Genomic DNA, 23244 nt, shown 5'->3' on the forward strand with positions numbered 1-23244 from the left:
ACAGACACCTCCAAAGAATATTTGCAATGGGAAAGGGGAGGGGATTCAATGTGCAAATTATAGAAGCCAAAGCGTAACAATGCTGCAACTTAGGATATTTTGCTGTTTGGAACATTTTTTGTCATAAAGGGCAAACATGCAAAGCAGCAGGATCATTTTTCCAGCCCTAAGCTAAATGCCCATGAATTTACCTCTGACGACCTCTTCCACAGACTCTGTAGTTGTGGTGGTAGTGGTTGCAATACTGGTAGTTCTTTCAGTTGCCTCCTCATACTCTTCCTCTGTCTCTTCTTCAATTTCATCACCATCATCATCATCGTCATCAGCATCTTCATCTTCCACAACGGTTAGCTCCTCATCTTCCTCTGGTTGTTCTTCTACTACCTTATCATCACTAAATGAAGAAAATTATAATGATGTGTCAGCAACAAAATGATTTCAAGGTAACAAGAGAGAACATTTTATTCAGAAACACTATAAGGATAAGAAGTTATCTGTTTCTCCATCTCCCTCCCCTTTAAATAAAAAAGAAAGAATCGGGGAGTCTGGAACGTCCCAACGAGTAAGAAATCAAAAATGCTAAAAACCCAAAAAAAGTCCACATTAGCAATGCAGTGAGAAAACTAGCAAGATGCCAGACTGGAGCTCCTCCTTTTACACAGGAATAGAAAAAGAATCCCTATCAGCAATACCGTATTTTGACAGCTGAGTAACACTCCAAACATGCTTGCTCCACACTGCCGTCAACAAATCAATTTTTATTTTGAAAGAAGCTCAAATTAGCTCAAAATGCACTCAGTTCACATGGACATGGAAACAAGAGAGTTCCTTGGGACTTTCTCACCCAGGAGACACCTTACTCAGATGCTCGCTGTGGACTAACTTGCATACCGTTCACAGAGGACTACCAAGTGTTGAACTGACCTGGAATTGTCTACACTGACTGCTGAGTTTTTTGTTCTGTCGTTAAAGTAGTGTTGTGAACGGAACAGCCCCTTCTACAGGAATTGTGCACAGAGCTGCCTGTTTTCACAAAGGACAGGACAGAGACAGCTGACACGTGATGCTGCAACTCATGTTTAGCTGACTATTGATAGTTTTTGTCTTTGAGGTTTTATGTCCTTCTGGCACCTGAAAGCAGACAGTGGCCACGGCATTGCCTTTCAGGATCTAACACCCAGAGAAGGAGAGGACCCAGTTTTGGTCTTCTGTGTGACAGTGGCACTGGTGGAGAGCTGAAAGCCATACGGTTTTGCTGATGAGGCTGCCGTCTCGGCCAACGCGTGCAGCCATTCAGCACGGCAAGCTCAGCCCAGATGCTCTGCACTACCAACACCGCTGTACAGCTGACCCGTAAGGCCTCCATAAAAGACCCGTGGTACCAATGTGTATTAGGATGGCAACACAAGCACCCCTATGCTCACAAAACCCCCCCTAAGCTATTGGGCTAAACATTGTTATCCATAATAGTGCTTTAAATTCATATAGCCGCCTAAAATCCTCAGGATTTAATCAATCTTGGACAACAGGAAAGAATACTGCAATTGACTATCAAATGCATTTGGTGGCTTAATATGTCAAGAATTTTCTGGGATCACTCTTAATTCTGAATGATACACAGGCAACAGGCCAAAAAATGTACGCTCAGCTACTGCTACTGTTGCTTTTGAAAAGCTTCCTAACTCAGTGGCCAGCTGTGGCAAGTTCTCAGGTTTGTTAATCAGATCTTCTACTTGAAATTCACTACTAATGAGTAAATGATCTTAAATATTCAAACATGCAGTGACTTTTTGTCACCTTCATACATAAGTGGTTTTGCATCTTTTTCATGGCATCTCATATGCTTGAACAGCCTTTTATGTGAAGTTAGCAACTTCTCTCCCTCACCTCATTTCAGAGACCAAGTCTGTAATAGTTCATTTTATAATAGGTTGCCTACTACAATTTTGAAAGTGAACTCAGAGCAAAAAGGAGGACAGTACGATCTTTCTTAATAAGGTATTACAAAGAAGTTAAAAAATTTATTGATAAAAATCTTGTATGCCACAAACCTGACTCTACTAAGAGAAAGTTAAGTCTCTATACAAACAAGAATGAATCTCCTGTTCCCTTCTCCCCAAAATATATGGCCTCCAGAAACACAAAGGAGACTTAAAGTAATAATGAAGCTTTCAAGCCCAGGTAGATTATACAAATGGATGTGGTAACAGCTAAGTTGCAGAGGAGTCTGAATAAGGGATGACCTGTTTCCATTTACATGGGAGAAAGACTGAAAACGGGGCACAAAACCACTGGGTTTTTCTCTTGATTTCAAAGAACTGGCTTAGAAATTTCACCATCTCCACTGTGTGGTTTTCCCCTGCCGTTCTAATTTCAGTATGTCCAAAATTTTCTACTTTGTTTTTAGTGACTCCTTTCTAAACAACAGATTTCTTCTCTTTTTATTTTTCTTACCAACTACTTCACCTTTCTATGAGCATGAAATAAATGCTATATGTACACCATCACCTTTCAACTGCAAGATTGAGGTGGATTTTAAGTCCAGTATCTGTTTCTGATCCCCAGGTTAAGGTGCTTCTAGTCTTGCCTGGCTACAGACATTTAAACTAGGCATGCTGAGTATAAGACATGCAGGTTTTGATCAAGATCATCAGACACCATATGCCTTTCAACATTAAAGAAAGCTGCTCTCTGTCTTTCTCTCACCTAAGCTACAAACACAGCATGCTTTTAAAAAAGTGCAATTATTTTTCCTCTTCCTTTCACATGAACGATCACTCTCAGATATTGGCAAGCTCATAAAGTTAAAAAAGGATGACAACAACAACAACCTAATGAAACAAACAAAGGAAAGTCAATTAGTCACATGGAAAGCCACTTCAAAAATAATTTGTATGTGTGCATCCAATATCCATCTGTTTTTAGCTACACAAAAGCAGTCAAGTCAGCTATGTCAGTCCACAGCATTTTGCTGGGAAATTCTCAGCATCAAGGCCAAGTTGGTTTGTTTTGGTTTTTTTCTTTTTTCTTTCTTTTTTAGGAGGTGTGATGGTGAAGGGGGCAGGATGAAAGATGACAATTCTCTGCGTGTATTGGTTGGCTATGCCCACGATTACAGTGGGCCCTCGTTTCCTCTCCAGTAACTTACCAGAAGTAAATGCTTAAGGGTAGCCCTCACCTGCATCCCCCTTATGAAACGCTGCTTGCTGAAGAACTAGACATCTGAGAAGGTAAAAGCTGGAAGTGATGAAAGACTACAACAGTTTACGGGATCAGGCTCCTGAAAATATTCTAAAAAGCTTGCACAAAAAGGTATTGGAATATTCCTTCTACTATTTTGATTACTCCTAGAAAAATCGGATTTCTGCTAGCAACATATTCTGCAAGACTCAATCACAAGGGTAGTATTTCACAGGATTATATTTTATTGCAAGTTTCAAGAAAAAGGAACAATGAAAATAGAAGTGGTTTTGCCTTAGATTTAGATACCTAAATAGAAGCGAGAACCTCGCTATATACTTATAGAATTCAGATGCTTGAAATTGAGCTTTAGAAGGTCATTTCCCTGTTTAACAGGTTTTAAAAACTCTCATTGTACAGAAGTGTGAAGCTACACTCAGGTTCTAAAGAACCACTCCAGACTTTCTCTGAAAGTAATTATTTTCCCAGCTGTCTACTTTATTTTATTTTTATTTATACAAAGATGAGTTAGTCTCTCCCCCTATAAGTACTGTCTTCCAAAGAGGAGGGGATGGGGAGATGAAGAGCTTTATGCTCTCTTAACAAGTTTCTTCCTGAATGAAGCCAAATACCAGAAACTAACTGGACTGGCATTATTCTGGTGGTTTAATCATGCTCAGCTATACCGCACAGTATCACAGACCTAACGGCACGAATACACAACAGCCAGGGATGTATCCTAGCAAGGCCTAACAGTAACAACAGCAACAGCTTCACATTAGTTATCAAGGCTACCCATTAAGTCACTCACTCCTTAGAGTCAATCACAGTAACCACGCTCAGCAGTGCGAACAGAGGATGACCACACCTTCTCAGAGGCCATGGTTACGATAAGATGTGAGAAAAGCAACGTACTGCATGCAGCCCCTTAGCAGCACTCCTCAGGAGCCAGGGGGAAGGAGGAGATCCCCCAGTATTTGGCAGTAATCAGGGGACTTGGAGCCTCATGCTTGAAGACACACATTTAACATAAACAGTGCTGTATCTTGATGTGCTTCTGTTGCAAACTAAGACAGTGGGTGGACTTCACATATTCTTAGTATTAGAAAAGGTACTACGTCTTGTAAGGTACATGAAAAAAATATGCTTGGTTTTGTCTCCTTGGATTTAACCACTGTCATCATCCTGGCTCTTCAAAGAGCATGCATGCGAGAGGGACGACGGAGAACAACAGAGAAGGGAATGAACTTGTACTTCAACATTTGGAATAAAGCATCAACTTTTCAGAGACAAAACCCTCTCTCTTGCACAGTGTGTAGAACTGTTTCTCCCTGTCATGCTAAATGCTCTGGTACCATTCACATTTCTCAATTAGCACCACCACAGTGCTGTTTCCCAGACAGCACGTCTAACTTTTGCACACCCTTCATCACAGTAATCAGTTTACATCCACCATTTTCAAACAAAGGTTTACTACCAAATGAATGTGGATACTGATATTTTTCTCAGAAGTCTTGGAGTTTTATTTAATAATAGTACCAGGTGTGCTTGCTTCCTGATATTATTATTACATTTTACCTTCTTCGGTAAACAAGTATGACAGTCGTCTTTCTCCTGGAACCACGATACCTTGACAGCTTTTTCTGTATATTCCCTTGATACCGTCCCAGCCAGGGTTTTATTAGCACCACAGACTGCAGTGTTTACAATAAATTGTTGACGTTTCACCTTAGCTTAGTGGTGCCGGTGACAGGATTTTTCAAAGGTTGCTCAAAAAAATTGCTTGATACACTGGTAAGATCACAGATTTGTAAAGCCATCATCTGAATTTAACAGTTCAGCAGTAAACAACGGAGGTAAATTGTTAGGCTTGAATACAGCCATGAAAATACTTGCAAACCCCCCCCCCCAAATTAGTATACCTCAATCTCCTGTCAGTGGAGACTTTTGGCAAGGAGGGCCAGCACTTTCCTTTCATGATTGACACAGATGTCATCATGGCTTTGAAACTTCCACTTCAACCTCCACACATACGGGATATTAAAATCCATTCCCCCTATCACGGAAATGATGCTTCCCTTGAGTATCCAAGTAGCACACTGGGTCATTAGTACAAATCAGCCACACCCCTATATGTGGTGAAACGGGGTAACTGAAGTTTGGTGGTTTCAGCTCCATTTCCGATGCCGCAGACACACTGGGGTTCCAGGCAGCCTTAAGAGATAATTGGTTCCATTGACTCCAACAGAAACATACGGACCACTCCAGTGGATGTATTTCTGGTTTTAAAATGGGTACCACTGTACAGCTCCTGCTAGTACGCACCTAAGCACATCGTTACAAGCAATGTTTAAACCATGGATCTGTAATGTATATCTAATAACTTCCTTTTCTCAATCCATCACTGCAGTAAGAGCTGGCACCAATGTATTATTTATTCACTCAGAAGCGTGCATCGTCCTTTTATCGTGAAGATAAAATTGAAGGAAAGGTAAAGGAAAGTGAAGGAAAGCGAACTATGCTACCTCTTGCTGTTCAAGAAATAAGAAAACATTAGTAAATGAAAGTTTCCTTTCCGTATTCCAATAACCTGCAACAGGGACAGAGGCAGAACACAGATGACAAGAACGATGAGTTTTCTTTCTAATTGTGTTTCAGAACTCATGGGGCTGCAGCATAAGCTATGTTTTAAGAGGTTTCTGTCTGCAACCATTAACTTCAGACAAAAATGTGGCAAAGCTTTCAATTTAGGATAACAAATAACTATGACGAATTACTGGTTTTGGGAAGTAGCTCACGTTTGTCTGCAATAAACACTCATCCATTTAGATGTATTTAAACCATGATTTTGCCAAGTAACTTGAACAAAAAAATACTCCATCAGTGGGTGAAAAAGAATGAAAAGGTGTTCAAGACAGATGTTTTAATATCTGGAACGATAATAATTCCCTACACTTTGCAACTATATTTTATTGCAAATAGATTCCATCTGGACTGTGGTTTTTACCAGCCACCAAGCCTGAGCAAATAGCTGGGGGAAAGCTAATTCCAGGAGAGGAACCGAATCAGCAGTAGCAACAAGCCGCCGTCTGCCTACAGAGAGCAAGGCCATAGATGTTGGCTCTAGACAGCTGTGGGAATTAACATAGGAGAAGCAATTGCTGCATGTAACTTGCAGCCTGTGCTCTTTCAGCCTAAGAGGCCAAGCTGATGGTAATTTATGCATCCATAACCTTTACTACTGCAAGTGCCATCATCCCAGTTTCCAGCATCTTGTGCTTCCGGTTCCCAAAAGCACAAAACCCCCCACCCCCCTATAGCCTCTACAGCTCCCCCAAATGAACTCCGGGAAACATGCAATGGGACTGGATTGTCAGGTATTCAGCCTGGGTCTAGCTTTGCTTCCAGCAGATTAATGATGAGCACAGATACCTATTTATCCCCATGTATAGGAAAGCTCCAGAGCACAAAGTTCTTTAACTGTGGGAGTGGAAATGGACAGATCCAGCTGTGAACCTCTACATGCCTTAAGAATTAATGCCTTAAAAGAAAATGCAAAACAGAAACACAAAGCAAATTACAAGAATAGGACACATGCTTGGAATCCAAACAAGAAGATGAGTGCATTTGAGATAGCCTAATTACCAGGCTTTTGGTTAAAAGCAAATCAGAAAGCTAACAGACAAGGAACCAAATTCTCCCTCAACAAACCTGCACATCAGAGGCCTGGGTATTTTCCACCTAATGTGTTTCCAAACCTTGCATGCTAGAAAAAGTTCTTCTGACCAAAGGATGAGATTTCTCAGGAACCAGGTTTGATCCCACCACCGCACTCCTCTGAATGGTGTCACTAATTAAACCTATGAGTCAACATAGGAACTACTTAAAGCTAAAAGCTAAGCCAACAGTGCATGCGGGCACATGAGCACTCACCTCACTGTACCTTCTGTTATTTAGCTTTGGCTTTGGTACACTAGGTGACTTCAAGACTAAGTTGAGTATACTAACTATGTGAAACTGAGTATCCAGGTAGTAAATTTAAACAAGAACTACCAAAGTAATTCTGCATGGGGTAGAAGAGAGGAAAGGAAGTCAAAACCAAGTGTGAAATGAAAATTTCAGCATTCACCTTGGAAGTCTAGGAGTAGAGAGTTATACCAAAAAGGTCTGTTTTCCTGAAGTATGGGGGAGGTGGGAATGGATAGCAGGGCAAGAATTAAACTGCACTGCGGTTGTGAGATTAGGCACAGAGCCAGGAAAGAAAAGGCTTATGCCAGACCTCCAGTCTATGTAACTGATCTTTTAAATGGCTTTATTGGCGTCAAAGTCCAGAAAATTACAGTGATTTACTGAATTGAAAGTCTGACCCACAAGGTACCTCAACAATAATGTTTCTGGTCTGTCTGTTAAGTGACCACAAAAGCACAAACTGCTTAAAAAATGCCTTAGTTATTTTCATTAGGGTTGGATTATACTATGTTAATAAATCAGGTATCTCACAACAATAAGAAATAATGTGATATTCAGACACATATAAACACCTATTAAGAGACAGTTAAACTTTTAAGAACTCAGATGGGCACCTTCTATTGCACAGCAAGTCAGGACGAGCAATTCATTGCCTAGCATTTTTCAGACATTCATTTTGTCACTTCTAATTATTTTCCTTTTTGCTTTCTCTTTGCTGAAGAGGTTGCAATTATGTTTATTTTCACATTTCCTAATAGAAAAAAAAATTGAAACAACCTATTTCAAGAAGTGTTACATAGGCTGCTTTTGAGTTCTTAGACCTTATCAAACAACTGAATTATGTGCTGCAGACTGTCTCTCTCCTTTTACTGCTTTTTTTTTTTTAACCTTTTATACAAAAACAATACCAAAAATGTGCCTGGTTTCATTGATACTTTGATAGAAAACAAGAAAAGTTGCACTAAAAATCTTTTAATCTAATTTTTAAATAGAGCATTTATAAAAACCAAACACACATTCCCTGCCCTGCTGCCTGTGACAAGAGACATTTATCTTTTTCCCCATAATTAAACAAGACGGTATACTTTATACCATTAGAAATTTCTTTCCACAGCTGACCTGCTTAAAAAGACAGGTGTACAAGGTAACATGTAACATTTGATCTCCTGCATTCGCAGAAGGTACCTGTTGACTAATATGCAAGAATACTTTTTCAAAACTGACCTAGTTTTCTCTCTGAAACAAAGCCTTTGCTGGTGTTACTGTTCTGACAATTTTCTTTGGAAGATGAAGGATTCAGCAAGAAGTATGTCATTTTTAGAGAAGGACAGAATAATAACGTATTTAACCCATATTCTTTCTCACTTTGATTATTTTTGCTAAAGAGAATCTTAAAAACTAGAAAAGTAAACATATCTGCAAACACACAAAATTGGGCTCTGTGAGCCTGATGACACTGAATAAATATTAAATTCAAAATCCTGACCTCAAAAATGTATTAAGACTGAATGTGATGGAAGAGGGCAGAGCGAAGGTCGCCTTTGCAGCCCTATTTCAGCCAGCTTGAGAATCAGCAGAAAAGTCTGGATCTGTTACAACACATTTGTTTCCACAAAACTTCTGCCGTACTTGGAATAGACTATTCAGTGTCTCTCTGTCCAACCTGCTATCCTACAGCTTATCTGAAGCAGACAGTGTGAACTCTGTACCAAACCAAATACTTGCCCTGTTTGTGGAATTAACCATCTTGGTACCCTCGCACAATGACAACATGGTAAAACTGGAAGAATAACTGTTTTACAACTGGGAAAGCAAACAAAAGAATACCAGAAGCATGTAATAACTCTGGATGTTCAATTTTAGACATCGAGTAACATTTACCAGAGAACGTGCCATCTTAAACCTTTTAAATACAGCTGCCACCAGCAGCAGCTGCAAGAGGCCAGGGCTTCTGCAGAGCATATTATCTCCACCGATGCAGCCAGAAGAAAAAGGGGCACCTTTTGTACCAAGCTTTTTATGGTGGCCACAGCATGCCAAGCCTAGCAGAAGACTTTCATGACAGAAGCAAGCATAGATCCAGTTCTCCAGGTCAATGTTTTACCGTTTCAACCTTTTTCACTCAGGTCACAATTTGAGTGTTATTTTTTCCTCAGCAGTGATCAAAATAGAGATCCCATGTGAAGAAGCGGCTTGTCATCATGTAACCAAAGCCAAAACATTTGCATTCAAGATTAGAAACCTTTTCTGTCAGGAAGAAAAAACCCTATATATTTTTACTGTTTCATCCATGTATTCAAACTGTGTAGCCTTTGTTAGAAGGCAAAGGAAAAGAAGTATTTACTACAGAAAATGCTTTACTACACTGTGCTGTTCATAGCATAGCCTCACAAGAGGTAGAATTCTTAAATTTCCATAAACCACCCCAATGCTGAGCTCTTATTTCTAGTACAGACCACAAATATCACTGAAAGGTAAAATAGAGCAGGAACTGCTGGATAACTTTATGGAAGGATATCCAGCTATGCATCCACCGGCACACAGTCATGCTGGTGTGACAGTACGTGTTGAAAAACCCAGCTGTAAATTTCTCACTTCCTGTTTTTTTCATGCATTATTAAATAGTACAGTGCTTGAAATGGGGTGGTATAGATCATGATGTCATAAGAACTTCTCAGAACATCTTGCAGACATATCAGAAGGGTTTCTTGAGTTGATTATGACACGAACATATACAGGGAACCCTTCCCTCCCACATTTCAGTCATCGCAAGTGACAAAATTTTTGCTTATAAAATTTTTGCCTATTACGGCAGCCGATAGCTCTGTTTGATGAGGTCAAAAAAAATGTAACCCTTCTTTGCAAGTCAACCTTCTACTAAATGTGCAAGTTTGATGCCATTAACGTCCCGAAACAAGCTCAACATTCACCTAAGTCACATAGGTAGCCTGCACAGCTAGCAAACTGCTTTCATCAGGGGTCATGAAAGCCTAGCTATCTTCTACTCATCACTTCCTCAATTAGATTAATTCTCTCCACCCATAGCCTCATCCATCACTTCAGCTAATGCTTTTTACTCAAATGGTGATTGGATTTGCCAGCTCAGCATCGCTGTAATTACCTCTCAAAGCAACGCGCTGCTTCATCAATTCCATTCTAACTTTACTTGTCCTAAGAAGAAATCCAACACTTACCAGTCTTCCTAGAGTCATTAATGCTGTGTTTCTATGCTATCTGAATTTTAACAACCTCCACGTTAAAAAGAAAAAAAATTGTTATTAAAAATGTATCACGATCTACCCAAATATTAAGTAACAGCCAACATGAGAGACAAACCCAATTAATGTAAGAATGAGACACAGAATATGCTAATAGCACATAAAATATGCAAATAGGACAAAATACCTCTAGAGTTATTCAACATAAGCAGTAACATTATGCCTACAACTTGGTGATGCTTTAGTTTAATTTATAAAGAAAAGCAATTAGGTTTTATCATTAAAATGCTTATAAAAACACAGAAGTTCTTAGATAAGCTGTGCCATTAATAATGTTTTAGAATAGGTATAAAGCACTTTTTTCTATTTCAGTTTCTAACAGTTCTACTACAAAAATCAAGACGATACGAACTTCCAACCAGTTAGCTGAAATATTATATTGAAAAAATCAGAACACCTTCCACACTACCTCCCTAAATGAATTGAGTTCTCTAAAATACCAATTTAGTGATGGACAACTCACGTAGCGCAAAATTCACCTATTTCAATAACTGGCATTAACCTATACTGATGGCAAACTTCAGAGGAGGGGAAAAAAGCAAGAAAAACTAAGCAAGTTCATAATTCCTAGTGTTCATTTTAAGGGCACTGACTCCCAATTAGGAACAATTTGTATTAGGCCAGCTGATGAGAATGCTGCCTCTGGCTGCACTGCTCCCTGCTCCTGTGACACGGACGACTGAGTTCCCCACCAAGCAGACCCTGAACCACTGCACTAGGCATACCACCGCTGGCACAAGGTTCAGTTTTCCTTAAACTTCAGGGGTATGAACAGCCTACAGCTCAGCCTGCACAGTATGGAAAAAGGGAAATCCTTTTATCCATTCAAATGCAAGTAATTTCCTGCTTCTAAGTCAGAACCTGCAGTACAGACCCTTTGTCCAGCTTCACGTCTGGTTCAGCTTTACTAGCTCAAGCGTTTGGGGAGTAGGGGGTGGCTTTTTTTTAATGTTTTGGTTTTTTAAAGAATCATTTAGGAGATTCCCACTGGAGCACTTCTCACTGAAATTTTAGACATTTACTTTCCAATTCAATGAAAAAGCTGACATCAATGAGAACTTGTTTGTTTTAACATGAGTGACAAGATGGCTTGAAAACAGATGAATACTCAACAGAGACAAAATGTTAATTTTCTTTTTCTTCCAGTGAGCGTGTTTCCAATGAAGAATTTAGCCTCAGCACCTTCCTTTTTCTTGATCAATGACACTTTTTTAGCTTTAGAATAGCAAAAACTTCAAAAGGACTCCAGGTATCCCATTTCTACGTTCTTCAGACAAATCTTTAGGGCTCAGAGCTGGACTCCCAATTAAGCCTCAGATTTTTGACTCGATGCTGCAAGACAACTTTAACAGTAAGAACAATGGGAGAGGAGGAGGAGGGAAGAATGGTCAAGAAACACAATGTCACTACATACTAGATACAAGTATGAAGAAACAGGTAGAAATTGAAGGATTTAAGAAGTAGTAAGAAACTCAGAAAGATCTGCACACCCACCCTCCCCTTGATTTCTGCATCAACAACACTCTACATCCAGACACCGCTCAGGGCCCGACTCTTCCTCAGGCGTGCAGCACTTCCCCACCGCATGGGGACTCTGACACCCCAGGTTTCACACAGCCACAGCAGGGGTTTACTCCAGGTATCAGATGATGGCCTCACTGCAGGTGTACTTAAACAAAGGACACCCAGCTGCTGATGGCCAACACAACACATATGGTTGAAAGCCTGTCCATTAAAGCTCTCTGGGGATGCAACACAGAATCCTCTCTTTGAAATGGGAGGAGGCAATGCATATCAACACCACCACCTTAATCCTCCTAGTTTTGCCAGTTTTTTTCTCCATGTTCAAGCCGTGTTTGTTTCTTCCAGCTGTAGTTCAAATGCCAAAGAGACTGAAGTACCCATCAGAGCAACAGATAAGGAAGATGAGAGAATTTTGGTTACTTTTTCTTAACCTCCTTGATCAGTTTATATGCAATGGCCAGAAATATGCCCGGGTCAAACAATCCCCTAAAGGCTCTTCCTTCATGCTGTATTTCCAAATACATTTTCTGGGGGCGGATGAAGAGATGAGCAGGGGAAAAAGAAGGGTGAGAGGGACACAGGAAGATGTAATGGGGAGAAATGGGGCAAGAGGATTTCATGTTTTGAATAGACCTTGTCGATGAACACCGTGAGCATAGAGAACACTAAAGAACGGCCACGCTGATTGCAGCATTTACCTGCTTTCACCTGCATTCGCAATTAAAACATGAACAGCTTCCTGACTCTTGCCTGCATTAAATCTCCCATTGGTCTAGCACGCAGAGACCCAAACAGGGTCCCAAAATTCCCAAAAAGGGAATTAAGCAGTAGCTAGTCAAAGGTATACCTGCAAAAGCAAAGAGAATTTCCCAAGTATAGAAATGACTAAACCCCATTAAATTTGACTTCTAAATTTTTACACTTGACTCTTGTATACTACTAAATTTACTTGCTTATGTGTCTCTATTTAAACTTACGCATTTTTCATAAATATGTGCCACAAGCAGACATCCCAACTGCCTGTCTGCCTACTTGGTATCAAGGCAGTACTGTGACATACCACGAGGACTCAGTGTGTTGTTATATCAGGTCAGGCCACTATATGACCCTGGCCAATTTAAACACACCTTGTGACAGCCTGATTTAATAACAGCACTCTGGGGAATTTCAATTGTAACCAATTTGATGCTGAGGTTAACTTACAGACATTGCTGAAGGGAAGACACTAGGTAAAATGTGTGTTGACGTCTTTGTACCACTTAAGTCATAGATAAAGACATTAAAAGAGCTAGAAAGCGAACAAAATTAAATGTATGCTTCCTCCATGTCAAGTGAGGATCTCTAACAAATTACTCAGCAAAGCAATTATGTCGGGCCCCTGTGACTCCCCTTCCCCAAATGCTAGAACAAGACTGATAATTAAAAGCATAGTGTCTCACCTGGAAACAATTCAGTGTAACAGGTACATATACAACACTGCTTTCACCATTAGAAAAAATTGACAAGTTTTAAAAGCCTTTCAGGATTTCTTGGATTAGAGTTGGAGGAGGCATTTAAGAAAAAAGTCAGTTTTTCCAGATACCATTGACAAAAAAAAAGCAGCTCTTTATGGAGTCAAAAAGGATACAGCACTTTAACTACGTTTTTGCAGTGTCTGGGAGATGAGCACTCATCCTTAAGCTCAGTCTGGTACAGGGTTGCAAAACCAGAGAAAAACATTACCACCATGCTATATAGCACAAATTTATTTTAGTTTTACTTCACAGATGCCTAATTATCAGCACAAAGTGGACTGCACCCTTTTGGATTATTTATTGTAGTAAAAAACCTACCGTATTAACTATCTTAATGGCAAGTATGAACAAACCATAAAACTTCACTTGGCAGAAGTTTATGAGAAACTGTAAACCAAACCCTTATAGAATACACTACTTCCTACAATGTGACATTTACAACACTACCCAATCATTACATCAGCCTGAACATACATTTTATACACCGAACAGACAAAATTAATTTGGCCTAACCTGCTGAGAGAAAAACAATGAGAAATTAAATCTCCTATTTTGGACCATGAAAACATATTCAGACTGTCTAGAAAAATGAGACTTGGCTGAAGTTAAGGCACTATCTCCTGCTCCTGAGCCACAGGACTTAAAGAAAAGCTTTCCATATAACCCTCAACAGTGAGACTTATTGTGCCTCAGTTTCCCTGCTGTGAAAGAAGGAAAATGACAGCAGCCTGTTTCCCCAGTGGGAAGAAAAGCCTGGGAGGTCTCATGCACAGTGATGGGAAGATGAGGAGAGGCACGTATGAGACAGATGTAGACAGAGAAAACCTGGAAGTTTCCAGCTTGGCCATCACTCCTGAAGATGTTCAACCTTGGACACCAAGGACACCAAAGCTTCTAGCAAGTGCCCAGGTACAGGCAGGAGGGCTACAAGGCTGTGCCGAGTCTCAAGGGCAGCCAGAGCTTGCAGGTCACTTGACTGCGTTGTAGCTATGCAGGGAGAGCTCTGCACCTATATTGAAAGCCAGCACCTGCATCTGGCTGTCCCTCAGGCAGTCTTCAGGGTAAATTTTAATTAAAGGTGTGGATAACAGCAAGGAACGCCACTGCTGAAAAATGCTCGTGACCTCTTAGTCAGAGTTATACGCTATTTCAGGATGAGCATGACATGATGCAATTTCAAAGGCATGAGCCGATCCTGCCTCTTGGCCTCATGAACAAAAAGGGGGTATATCACACCCGTCACTGAAGTACACCCTCCCTCCTTTCCCCAGGTACTGCCAACAAGCCACACCACAAGGCAAGCCGCATCTTTTTATGCCTAGACCCAGGTGGCGGTCAGATGCCGGACAGGAAGAACGTCCGTCTGTGACGGCACCACAGCCCAAGCTGCCTCCACATGGCCTCCGATGGTGCAGATACAATGTGCTGCTGAGCTTTGCTTCCTCCTGTGCAGAAGAAAACACCCATGACAAAACAAAATGCAGTGCTCCAGAGACAACTGCTGGGGGTAAAAACATAAGACAGTCTGAAAAAGGGCATTTACAAAATGAATGGCTGCAATGTGTTTTCCTCTAAATATTCAGAATCAAAAATGAAAATATTTTAAAATTTAGATTGGAATAGTTTGAGATATAAAGTTATTTCAAAATACATCACCTACATTTGTTGGATTCTGCTTTGTCATGACAGGAGTTTTGAGAAACAAGGATATAATCATGTGCCTTTCAGGTTGGCACCTCTACCTCAAATATGTTACCTTCACTTTGACTTGGGTGTCTTAAAGCAGCCCTTCTGAAGGCCCACACACCAAGGCACGCGGTAGTCACTGTGCCACCACCGCAGCCCTTCTGAAGGCCCACACACCGAGGCACGCGGTAGTCACTGTGCCACCACCCACTGATGGAGGTTTGTGCCCAACATTTTCCAGTACTGTTTTAGAGAGATGGAAGTGTGAAGCAGCCAGCCTGGAGGTTTCACTCCCCAGGAGAGGTACCAGGCATGGGCAGGGAGAGACAAACCCACAGCTATCAAGCAGAAGGCTCCACAGCCAGACATGAGAAACAAGGAATATGAAATCCTGCAGCTGAGGTCATTTACAGCAGATTGGTTTCTGCTTAGATGTGAGGAGTGGGTTATGTTCTAGCTGGACCACTTGGTGATTCTAAATACTGAATATATTGATATATGCGTGGCAAAAGCATCTAAAAGGCCCTATTTGTACAACAGACCCAAACCCAGATCTTAACAAAAATATAGAAGAAAGAGCAATTACTGAAGTACTCATGTGGTGTTGGCAACTAATTTTAGCCAGAAATCGTGACTTCTGGGTAGAAATGGGTAAAAAAAGTCAACCCAGTAACTGCTGCAAGAGGAATGCTGTGGAGTTCCTGCCACAAACCTGCAGCAGAGTAATGGAACAAAATCCTTTTCCTAAAGGACCAGCTCCCATCTTCTAATCTTCGTATCTTTGCATGAACAAAGCATTTGTAGCAGCGGCCACAAAAACGACCGGCAAAGCAAGCACAGTAATTCCCCAGAATGACTGAGTGCCCCCCCTTGAAACACACAGCACGTGCCTCATGATTTGGAGTGCACCCTGTGTGCGTTAAAAGCCGTCAACTGGAAGACGCCAACAACTTGCGCTCAGTTGATCTGACCCAAGTAAAAGCTATCACGATTCCTGAGTGAGGAAAATACTTCGATGGATACTTTGCCCAACTAATTTGCTAATAGCATACCCCCTCTCTGCCCAGAGAGGGGCTCCACGAAGAACCCAAACCTCTGACAGAGGGCTTTGCTTCAGAGCTGCTGAGCAGTGGGGTCGGCGTTAGCTGGTGCATGAGCTACCAGCCCCTTCTCTTCCCTTCATGCAGTGTCACACCAAGAATGTACTCACAAACAAAGGGATTTTAAACTCTTTGGAAGGCTTCAAGATGAAGCAAACATTGTCAGTGTAAGATCACCCATGTAAGGTGAAAAACCATAAATTTAAGTAAGCGCTTCAAACAGAGGTGCTTTAATAGCAGAGAATATTGGGAATTTAGCATTAGGAAAGTGTCCCCCTACTTTACACTTCCTTTCTCCTCCTTCCTCCCTCACAATCAGCTTAAGACTAGGGCATATATATATATTTACATACGCACAAACATATGCTCATATATGTATGAATATACACACACACAAGATTTGAACTACCACCTACTGCTGCATGAGAAATGAGTTAATTTTTTTTTTTTTTAATATGACTAAATTTCAAGAGTATTCCTGGCTCCAGTACACACAGTTTAAATGCAGTTGGGAAGCTGAAGAGGCAGCAAGAAATACGAGTGAGTCAGTGTAAAAGAACTACAAATTGCTTGGCTCTTCATCTGCAGTTGAAGTACAAGTACCCCATAAAAGGATCCTTTCAGTTTCCTTTTGCATGCACTTCTATGGGGGGCAGGGGGGAATAAAAAAATAAAAAAAAAAAATCAGTATTTGCTTGGAACTTCAGAAATGGATTCAAATGCAATTACAGCTCCAATTCCTAAAGGATACAAAATTTATGAAGTTATTCTTGAACTCATCTCTTCAGATATTAAACTGCTTTATGAGGAACAAAATGGACTAGAATAGTAAATTAAATGTTCAGTGACAAACATGAAAAAGAGAAATAAAAGGGATATCCGTCTTACAAACAAAACTACTCTATATATACCCCTGTGAGCTCTTTTATTCAAAATATTTTAGGAATCTTTGATCAGATATATGAAAGAAAAGGTTTATATCTATGTATTTTATATATAGGGATATATAATAAATATGAGATATATAGATAAGACAGGTAATAGATATATAAGATAGATCTATGTATCTATCTTGTGTGTGTTTTTATGTATATATACATATATGATGAAAAAAAGCAAATTTGTCTGAATTAGAACAAGGTCTGTACTCATGTCTTATTCTAAGAGAACATATTGCAATCAAAATCTAAGCAAAATATACAGAAGTGACACAGCAACAGTCCGAAGGCTGGTTTACAAATCCCACTGAAAGGGTTATAAATTGTGACACTTTGACAGCTGTTGGAAGCCCAAGTCAGAAAAAAGCCTGAAGGTGTCAAGGCAGAAGATGCAATGTTGCTTGACGCAGGCTTCTTGCAAACAGCCCTGACCATTCAGTCCCGTTTATGAGAGAAAACTGGAAATTACAGTGGGGAAATACTTATTTTAATTAAACTTATTCCATTATTCACAAAGAACTCTTCCCTGCAACACTTACTAATGGTTTGTCAGGAAAGATTTAGATGCCCACCATGACATGGTTTCTGATTTTTCATTGCCTTAATGCCATCTCTTTGCACCGAATTACAGCAATTCAATCTCTGTCCTTCATCTCTACACTGTTCCTGAACTTATTTCGATCTGGATTATCAAAAAACCCAAACTTAACGCAATTCAGAACTATTAACTTTCCACATTATTCACTTCATTCGGTTCCCACTTATTTTCAGGGTTCTCCTTGTAACCACTTGTAATCTGCCCCAAGTTTTTGATTTTGTATATTATTCATAAAAGATACAGTATCATCACCTAAGAAGTAGAAACACTGCATTAGCACAGTATAAAGTGATGGAAGTTTAGGGAGCACAAACAGAATTTGAATGTACATCTTAGTTTTATGAAGAAAGCCATCTTAGAGAGTTGTTTGAATTCAGTTGCAAGGACTTAACATTGTACTCTGTTCACAACTGCTAACACGCTCAAGAGAGTGATATGAGAAGGCTTTGACAGTACCGGACCGTCTAACATGCTCAAGAGAGCGATATGAGAAGGCTTTGACAGTACCGGACCACTCAGTTACAACACAGCCATAACCCATATTTGGCTCAAAATCAGCCTGTGTGCACAGGGGATGTTAAAAGGTAAAGACAAGCATGGTATTTTCCCATCCACTGCTGTCTTGCAAAGGAAACCTCCATACTCCAACTTAACAGCAGCGTATTAATGAATCTGTCAAAGGCTAGATATTAAAACAGATTTTCTTTTAGATCATACTTAGAAAATAATTGTCAGCAGAAAAATATTCTTATAGTAATAATGGCACACAGCTAATGCCTATTATGAATGAAGACATTTCAAAACCTCCAACGGTTATGTTGGCTGAGTATCTGCTGCAGTACTCCAGATGGCATATGAAGCATCTTAAAGAGTACAGTATTTATCATTTCGTTGTCAAAAAGTATGTATTTAAGCATTTTTGTTATAAATATGGCAATACTTCTCACTGAAGAAAAGATGAAGGCATCAAAAGCACAATAACTGTATTAACAATAAGCTTTTCTGTAGAAAGTTAAGAATAAATGTGTAGAACACTGATGTTTTCAACCATTGTAGTTGCAAGTTCACTTACATGGAACAGTGTCTCTTCCACACTGAGGTCTTTTAGACAGATTTTTCGCATCTTTAATAAGATGATAATAAAAAGTTGAAGGGTAGAAAGTCACTCTTACCTTCCATCTGCATAGTCTGCATCTGCACCTCCCCACCAGACATCTGAATCATCATCTTCAGCATCAGCTGAATCAAGATTGTCGCTTTCCTCCGCTAACGGGCAGCAAACAAACTCCACACCACGGAACTTGTCGATTCCACAGGGCAGCAGCATGCCATAGTCGTGCAGATTCATACTCTTCTCACTACAGGACTACAGAAAAAAGAAAGAAAACAGCAACAATATTGTCATGGAGGAAGCCAGAAAAAAATGTCACAGACCTCGAGAAAATGTAAGGGGCTGCGTACTGCCTTAGGAGATTGAAGCTGGCGAACTGCACAATCTCTGAATTTCGAAACATGATTTAGAGCAGTCACATGTACATTTACTACCTGCACTGTAGGCAGCTCCCTACCTGTGTCCACATGACCATTGTAAGCGACAAGCTGTCCCTTCCCCTGCCCTTTAGTCTTTGCCAGTATAGAAAGACTTGTCTCCTCCCATATACTTGACGACTCAACATCCTCTTGCCTAAAATCCTCACAGGCTCTGCCTCATAAACAGAAGACTTGAATCAAGTCAGAATGATAATTTGATGTGTTAATCCTGATCCTGATGCATTAATGCTATTAAAGAGTTCATTGCAAGATAGATTCACATTTAAAATAGCTGATATACTGGAAACAACACTGAATCTGGTCTGACACCTCCGTCAGTACAGCACCTTCTAGCCTTGTTTGGAAAACAGTCAGTCATGCGTAATTATACCTTAAAGATATAGTGATGTAGGACAGAAAGATATAGTGATGTAGGACAGGTGAAAATAGTGATGTAGGACAGAAAGATCATTGCAAGATAGATTCACATTTAAAATATCTGATATACTGGAAACAACACTGAATCTGGTCTGACACCTCCGCCAGTACAGCACCTTCTAGCCTTGTTTGGAAAACAGTCAGTCATGCGTAATTATACCTTAAAGATATAGTGATGTAGGACAGAAAGATATAGTGATGTAGGACAGGTGAAAAAAGGAAAATAGTTCAATAATGCACAGTGATGATGTTCTCCTAGACTATGCCATTTCAAGTTTGCAAGTACTTAAAATGGACTAGAATTTACCTGCATGAAGGTTGGTGCTGTAAATGCTTCATTTGAGGGGCAACAGTATGATACAAGCAAGAACTGAACATTTGAAAAGCTGCTAAGCACATTTCAATTTTGATCTCCAGAAGGTGGAATAACATAGAAACTCAGAGGTTCCAAACAAAACAGCAGCCAGAAATCTTCCTGAAACTCATCTCAGTTTTCAATCCTACAACCTTTCTACATAAGGACAAAAATGTCCAAAACGCATTAGCAATTATAACATTAGGTTTATTTCTGTTTTCAGAAATAAATACCGGTTTTTTACAACTGGTAAGTTGTAAAACCTCTGTGCTTGACTGCAAAATGTCTTTGGCTGGTCCTATGTCTTATCAGCTCTCCTACCCTTTTCTGCTGAATTTCACATACTGCATTCTTTGAGGCCTGTGACCTCTGTGAAGCACCTGGCATACCAATATCCACACTGAGGACAATGATAAAGGCAAAGCCCAGGCATTAGCGATCAATCTTTAGTTCCAGAGCAGCACTAACACAGGAAGCCGGACGAGGCAGAAAACATGGTGGGTGCGTGAGTGGATGTGGGGAAGAAAAAAAAACAGCGCTATGAAACAGGGTCAATGTTCAAAGGTCAACGTTAACTATCCAGCAGGACTCTGGTCCTGCCTTTATCCTACCTTATAAAGTAGAACAAAAAGCCATTCACTCAAACATTCCTAAGTACTGCTTTTTGTTTTCCCTGTCACTGCTATATTTAAACTCATCCTCAAAAGAGTGATACAGCTCTAAAGAAGGAAGGCAGGATATTTTAAGACAGATTAATATACCTCTTTAGCAACAGTATGCCAGTGCAGGTGAGTTTCACACACATCCATCCTTTCCTGGTGAAGGAACTTGCACTTGTCTGGTACCAGAAGGGCATCACTTACAAACTCACCCACTGAAAGGAAAACAAAAAACAACGTTAATTTTGCTTCCAGTACTTCATCCTTTTAAACCTTCAGCTAAGCGCAGGGCAGCTTTCGTGAATCTGTTGCAGGGTCTGTTTGCAGAGAATGGAACAGTTTCTAAATGGTGCTTCCATTATCACCTTTTTCAAACTTTCCATTTGAAAGCAACTCCTGTCTTTGATCTCAGAGATGTATCAGATCACGAAAACTTTAGCGTAATATGCTAACTTCCATATACCCAGTGTGAAACTTGCAGGACCCACTGAAGACGTGTGTGGTGCAACAAGAAGTTGGGAGTTGGTGGATCCAGCTCCTGGAAGGGGAGTGCAGGGATGGGGAGGGACAATTACATTTTGCATCTGAGTAGCGGTAGGGAGCAGGCTTGAAGTGTTTGGAAATACTTAGTTTTTCCACAAAAAACAAATCTGACACCAACACATTGTTTCAAATAATTCGAGAGTATTTCTACTGAATTACAGCACTAACAGCAACACAGTCCACTTAGTTATTTTTGTTGATGCAGCCTCTTTATTGCAACCTCATTTCATCAGCCGGACAAATTCAGGTTAGCCCAGAAGGTTGATGAGCAAGTGGAGCTCATCAGCCAGGGAACAAGATGATTCATGGATCACCTGAGTATCTGCTCAGATTGAAGTGGGGAAAAAAGGCTCTTTACCAAGGACATAACTGACCAAAGAGATTGTGCTGTCCTCAGCAGTAAGACAGAAATGTACACTCTAATGAAATAAACAATGCTCACAGCTTCTGTACTACTGAATAAGAAACTCAGCTGATAAGTAACATGATTTATTAGACTAAAATCACTGTAATTCTGTACAATTCTGCCATTGCAATTAAATAACCCCAAATCCCCTCAAAGATTTTTTTTTTTTTTTAAGGAAAAATTACAGAGTACTTTCGAGAAGTCGATATACTGAACAGACATTGGATTGTGAAAGCACGACTCAGCTGGCATAAATCATCAGCTCCCTGAAGCACATTTGCCTGTAACCTCCAAAAAACTACAGCCTGTGTGTGTTAAATGAATGAACCAAGGTGGCCCAATGGCTGCATGGGTGTAATAACAGGTTAATTAATCAAAATGAGATGACTACAAGTTTACTGTTCAGTAGAGGATCATCTTAGGGAGCTGATGAAGTGGCCCTTGAGGCGTACAATTAAAAAGTCGGTTTTAAAAATAATCAATACCCAGTGCATTGGCAGAAAGCAGAGTTCAGCAAATAGATGGATATGCCTTTGCTAATCACCAAGACGTGTATTTCACATGGAATTCCTTGCTATGTTTCAGTGCTTTTGATCTGAAGCCTTTAAAAGCCAGTCAGTTAGTTTACTAGGAAAAAAAGGATTTTATTATCTTTATCCTTCAGTGACATACTCTAATGCCTGAAAATTACTAACAGAAATGCCTTCTAGAAGTGTCCAAAATAAACTTGCAAAAGTAATGAGTTAAAACACTTTTTCGTAACCCAAAATACAAAATCTGCAGCTTCTGTTTAACAAAGTCTCTACTCCCAGGGGTATCACACCCAAATCTTGCGCTGAAATTTGAATAAATTTGCACCTTGTTTTTAGCTGTACTTGCCTTTGTAGGGGACCATCCTGCCACATACCCAAAGTCACTCAGTACATAAGTAATTACTAATGCTTCAATTTAGCCAAGTACCTGAGCACTAAGCAAGCACACCGCTGTTTTGCTGAAGACTCCCAAAGTGTGTCGACTTCGCTCTCCTAGGACATATGACTTCATACAGAACTGCAGTTATATTTTGCTAGCTGTTCAAGCATGCAAAACATTCAGAGCTGTCTTTATGGCAAACGTTTCTATAAAACAAAAAAAAAAAAACCAAACAAAAAAAAAAATCCTGGAGTGTATTTTACTCCAGCGAACTAGATCACACGAGGAGCGGCTGAGGGAACTGGGGTTGTTTAGCCTGGAGAAAAGGAGGCTGAGGGGAGACCTCATCGCTCTCTACAACTACCTGAAAGGAGGTTGTAGCGAGGTGGGTGTTGGTCTTTTCTCCGAAGTAACAAGTGATAGGACGAGAGGAAATGGCCTCAAGTTGCGTCAGGGGAATTTTAGATTGGATGTAAGGAAAAATTTCTTTACTGAAAGAGTGGTTAAACATTGGAACAGGCTGCCCAGGGAAGTGGTTGAGTCCCCATCCCTGGAGGTATTTAAAAGACGTGTAGATGAGGCGCTTAGGGACATGGTTTAGTGGGTGGTGGTGC

At 40.3% G+C, this 23244-nt stretch overlaps 1 protein-coding gene across 2 annotated transcripts in view; it reads right to left on the reverse strand.

Moving 5' to 3' along the window:
- Positions 1-23244, reverse strand: part of APP (amyloid beta precursor protein) — a 194194-nt gene that overhangs the window by 102929 nt on the left and 68021 nt on the right. For both annotated transcript variants that reach the window (XM_019473070.1, XM_009282925.2), the window contains exons 3-5: positions 20872-20984; positions 18960-19153; positions 192-394 (exon numbers count right to left, since the gene is read on the reverse strand). In XM_019473070.1, coding sequence (XP_019328615.1) covers positions 192-394; positions 18960-19153; positions 20872-20984 — 510 coding nt within the window. The remainder of the gene's footprint in view (positions 1-191; positions 395-18959; positions 19154-20871; positions 20985-23244) is intronic.

This window comes from Aptenodytes forsteri, unplaced genomic scaffold (assembly GCF_000699145.1).
Source record: "Aptenodytes forsteri isolate BGI_AS27 unplaced genomic scaffold, ASM69914v1 Scaffold2, whole genome shotgun sequence".
Lineage (NCBI taxonomy): Eukaryota > Metazoa > Chordata > Aves > Sphenisciformes > Spheniscidae > Aptenodytes > Aptenodytes forsteri.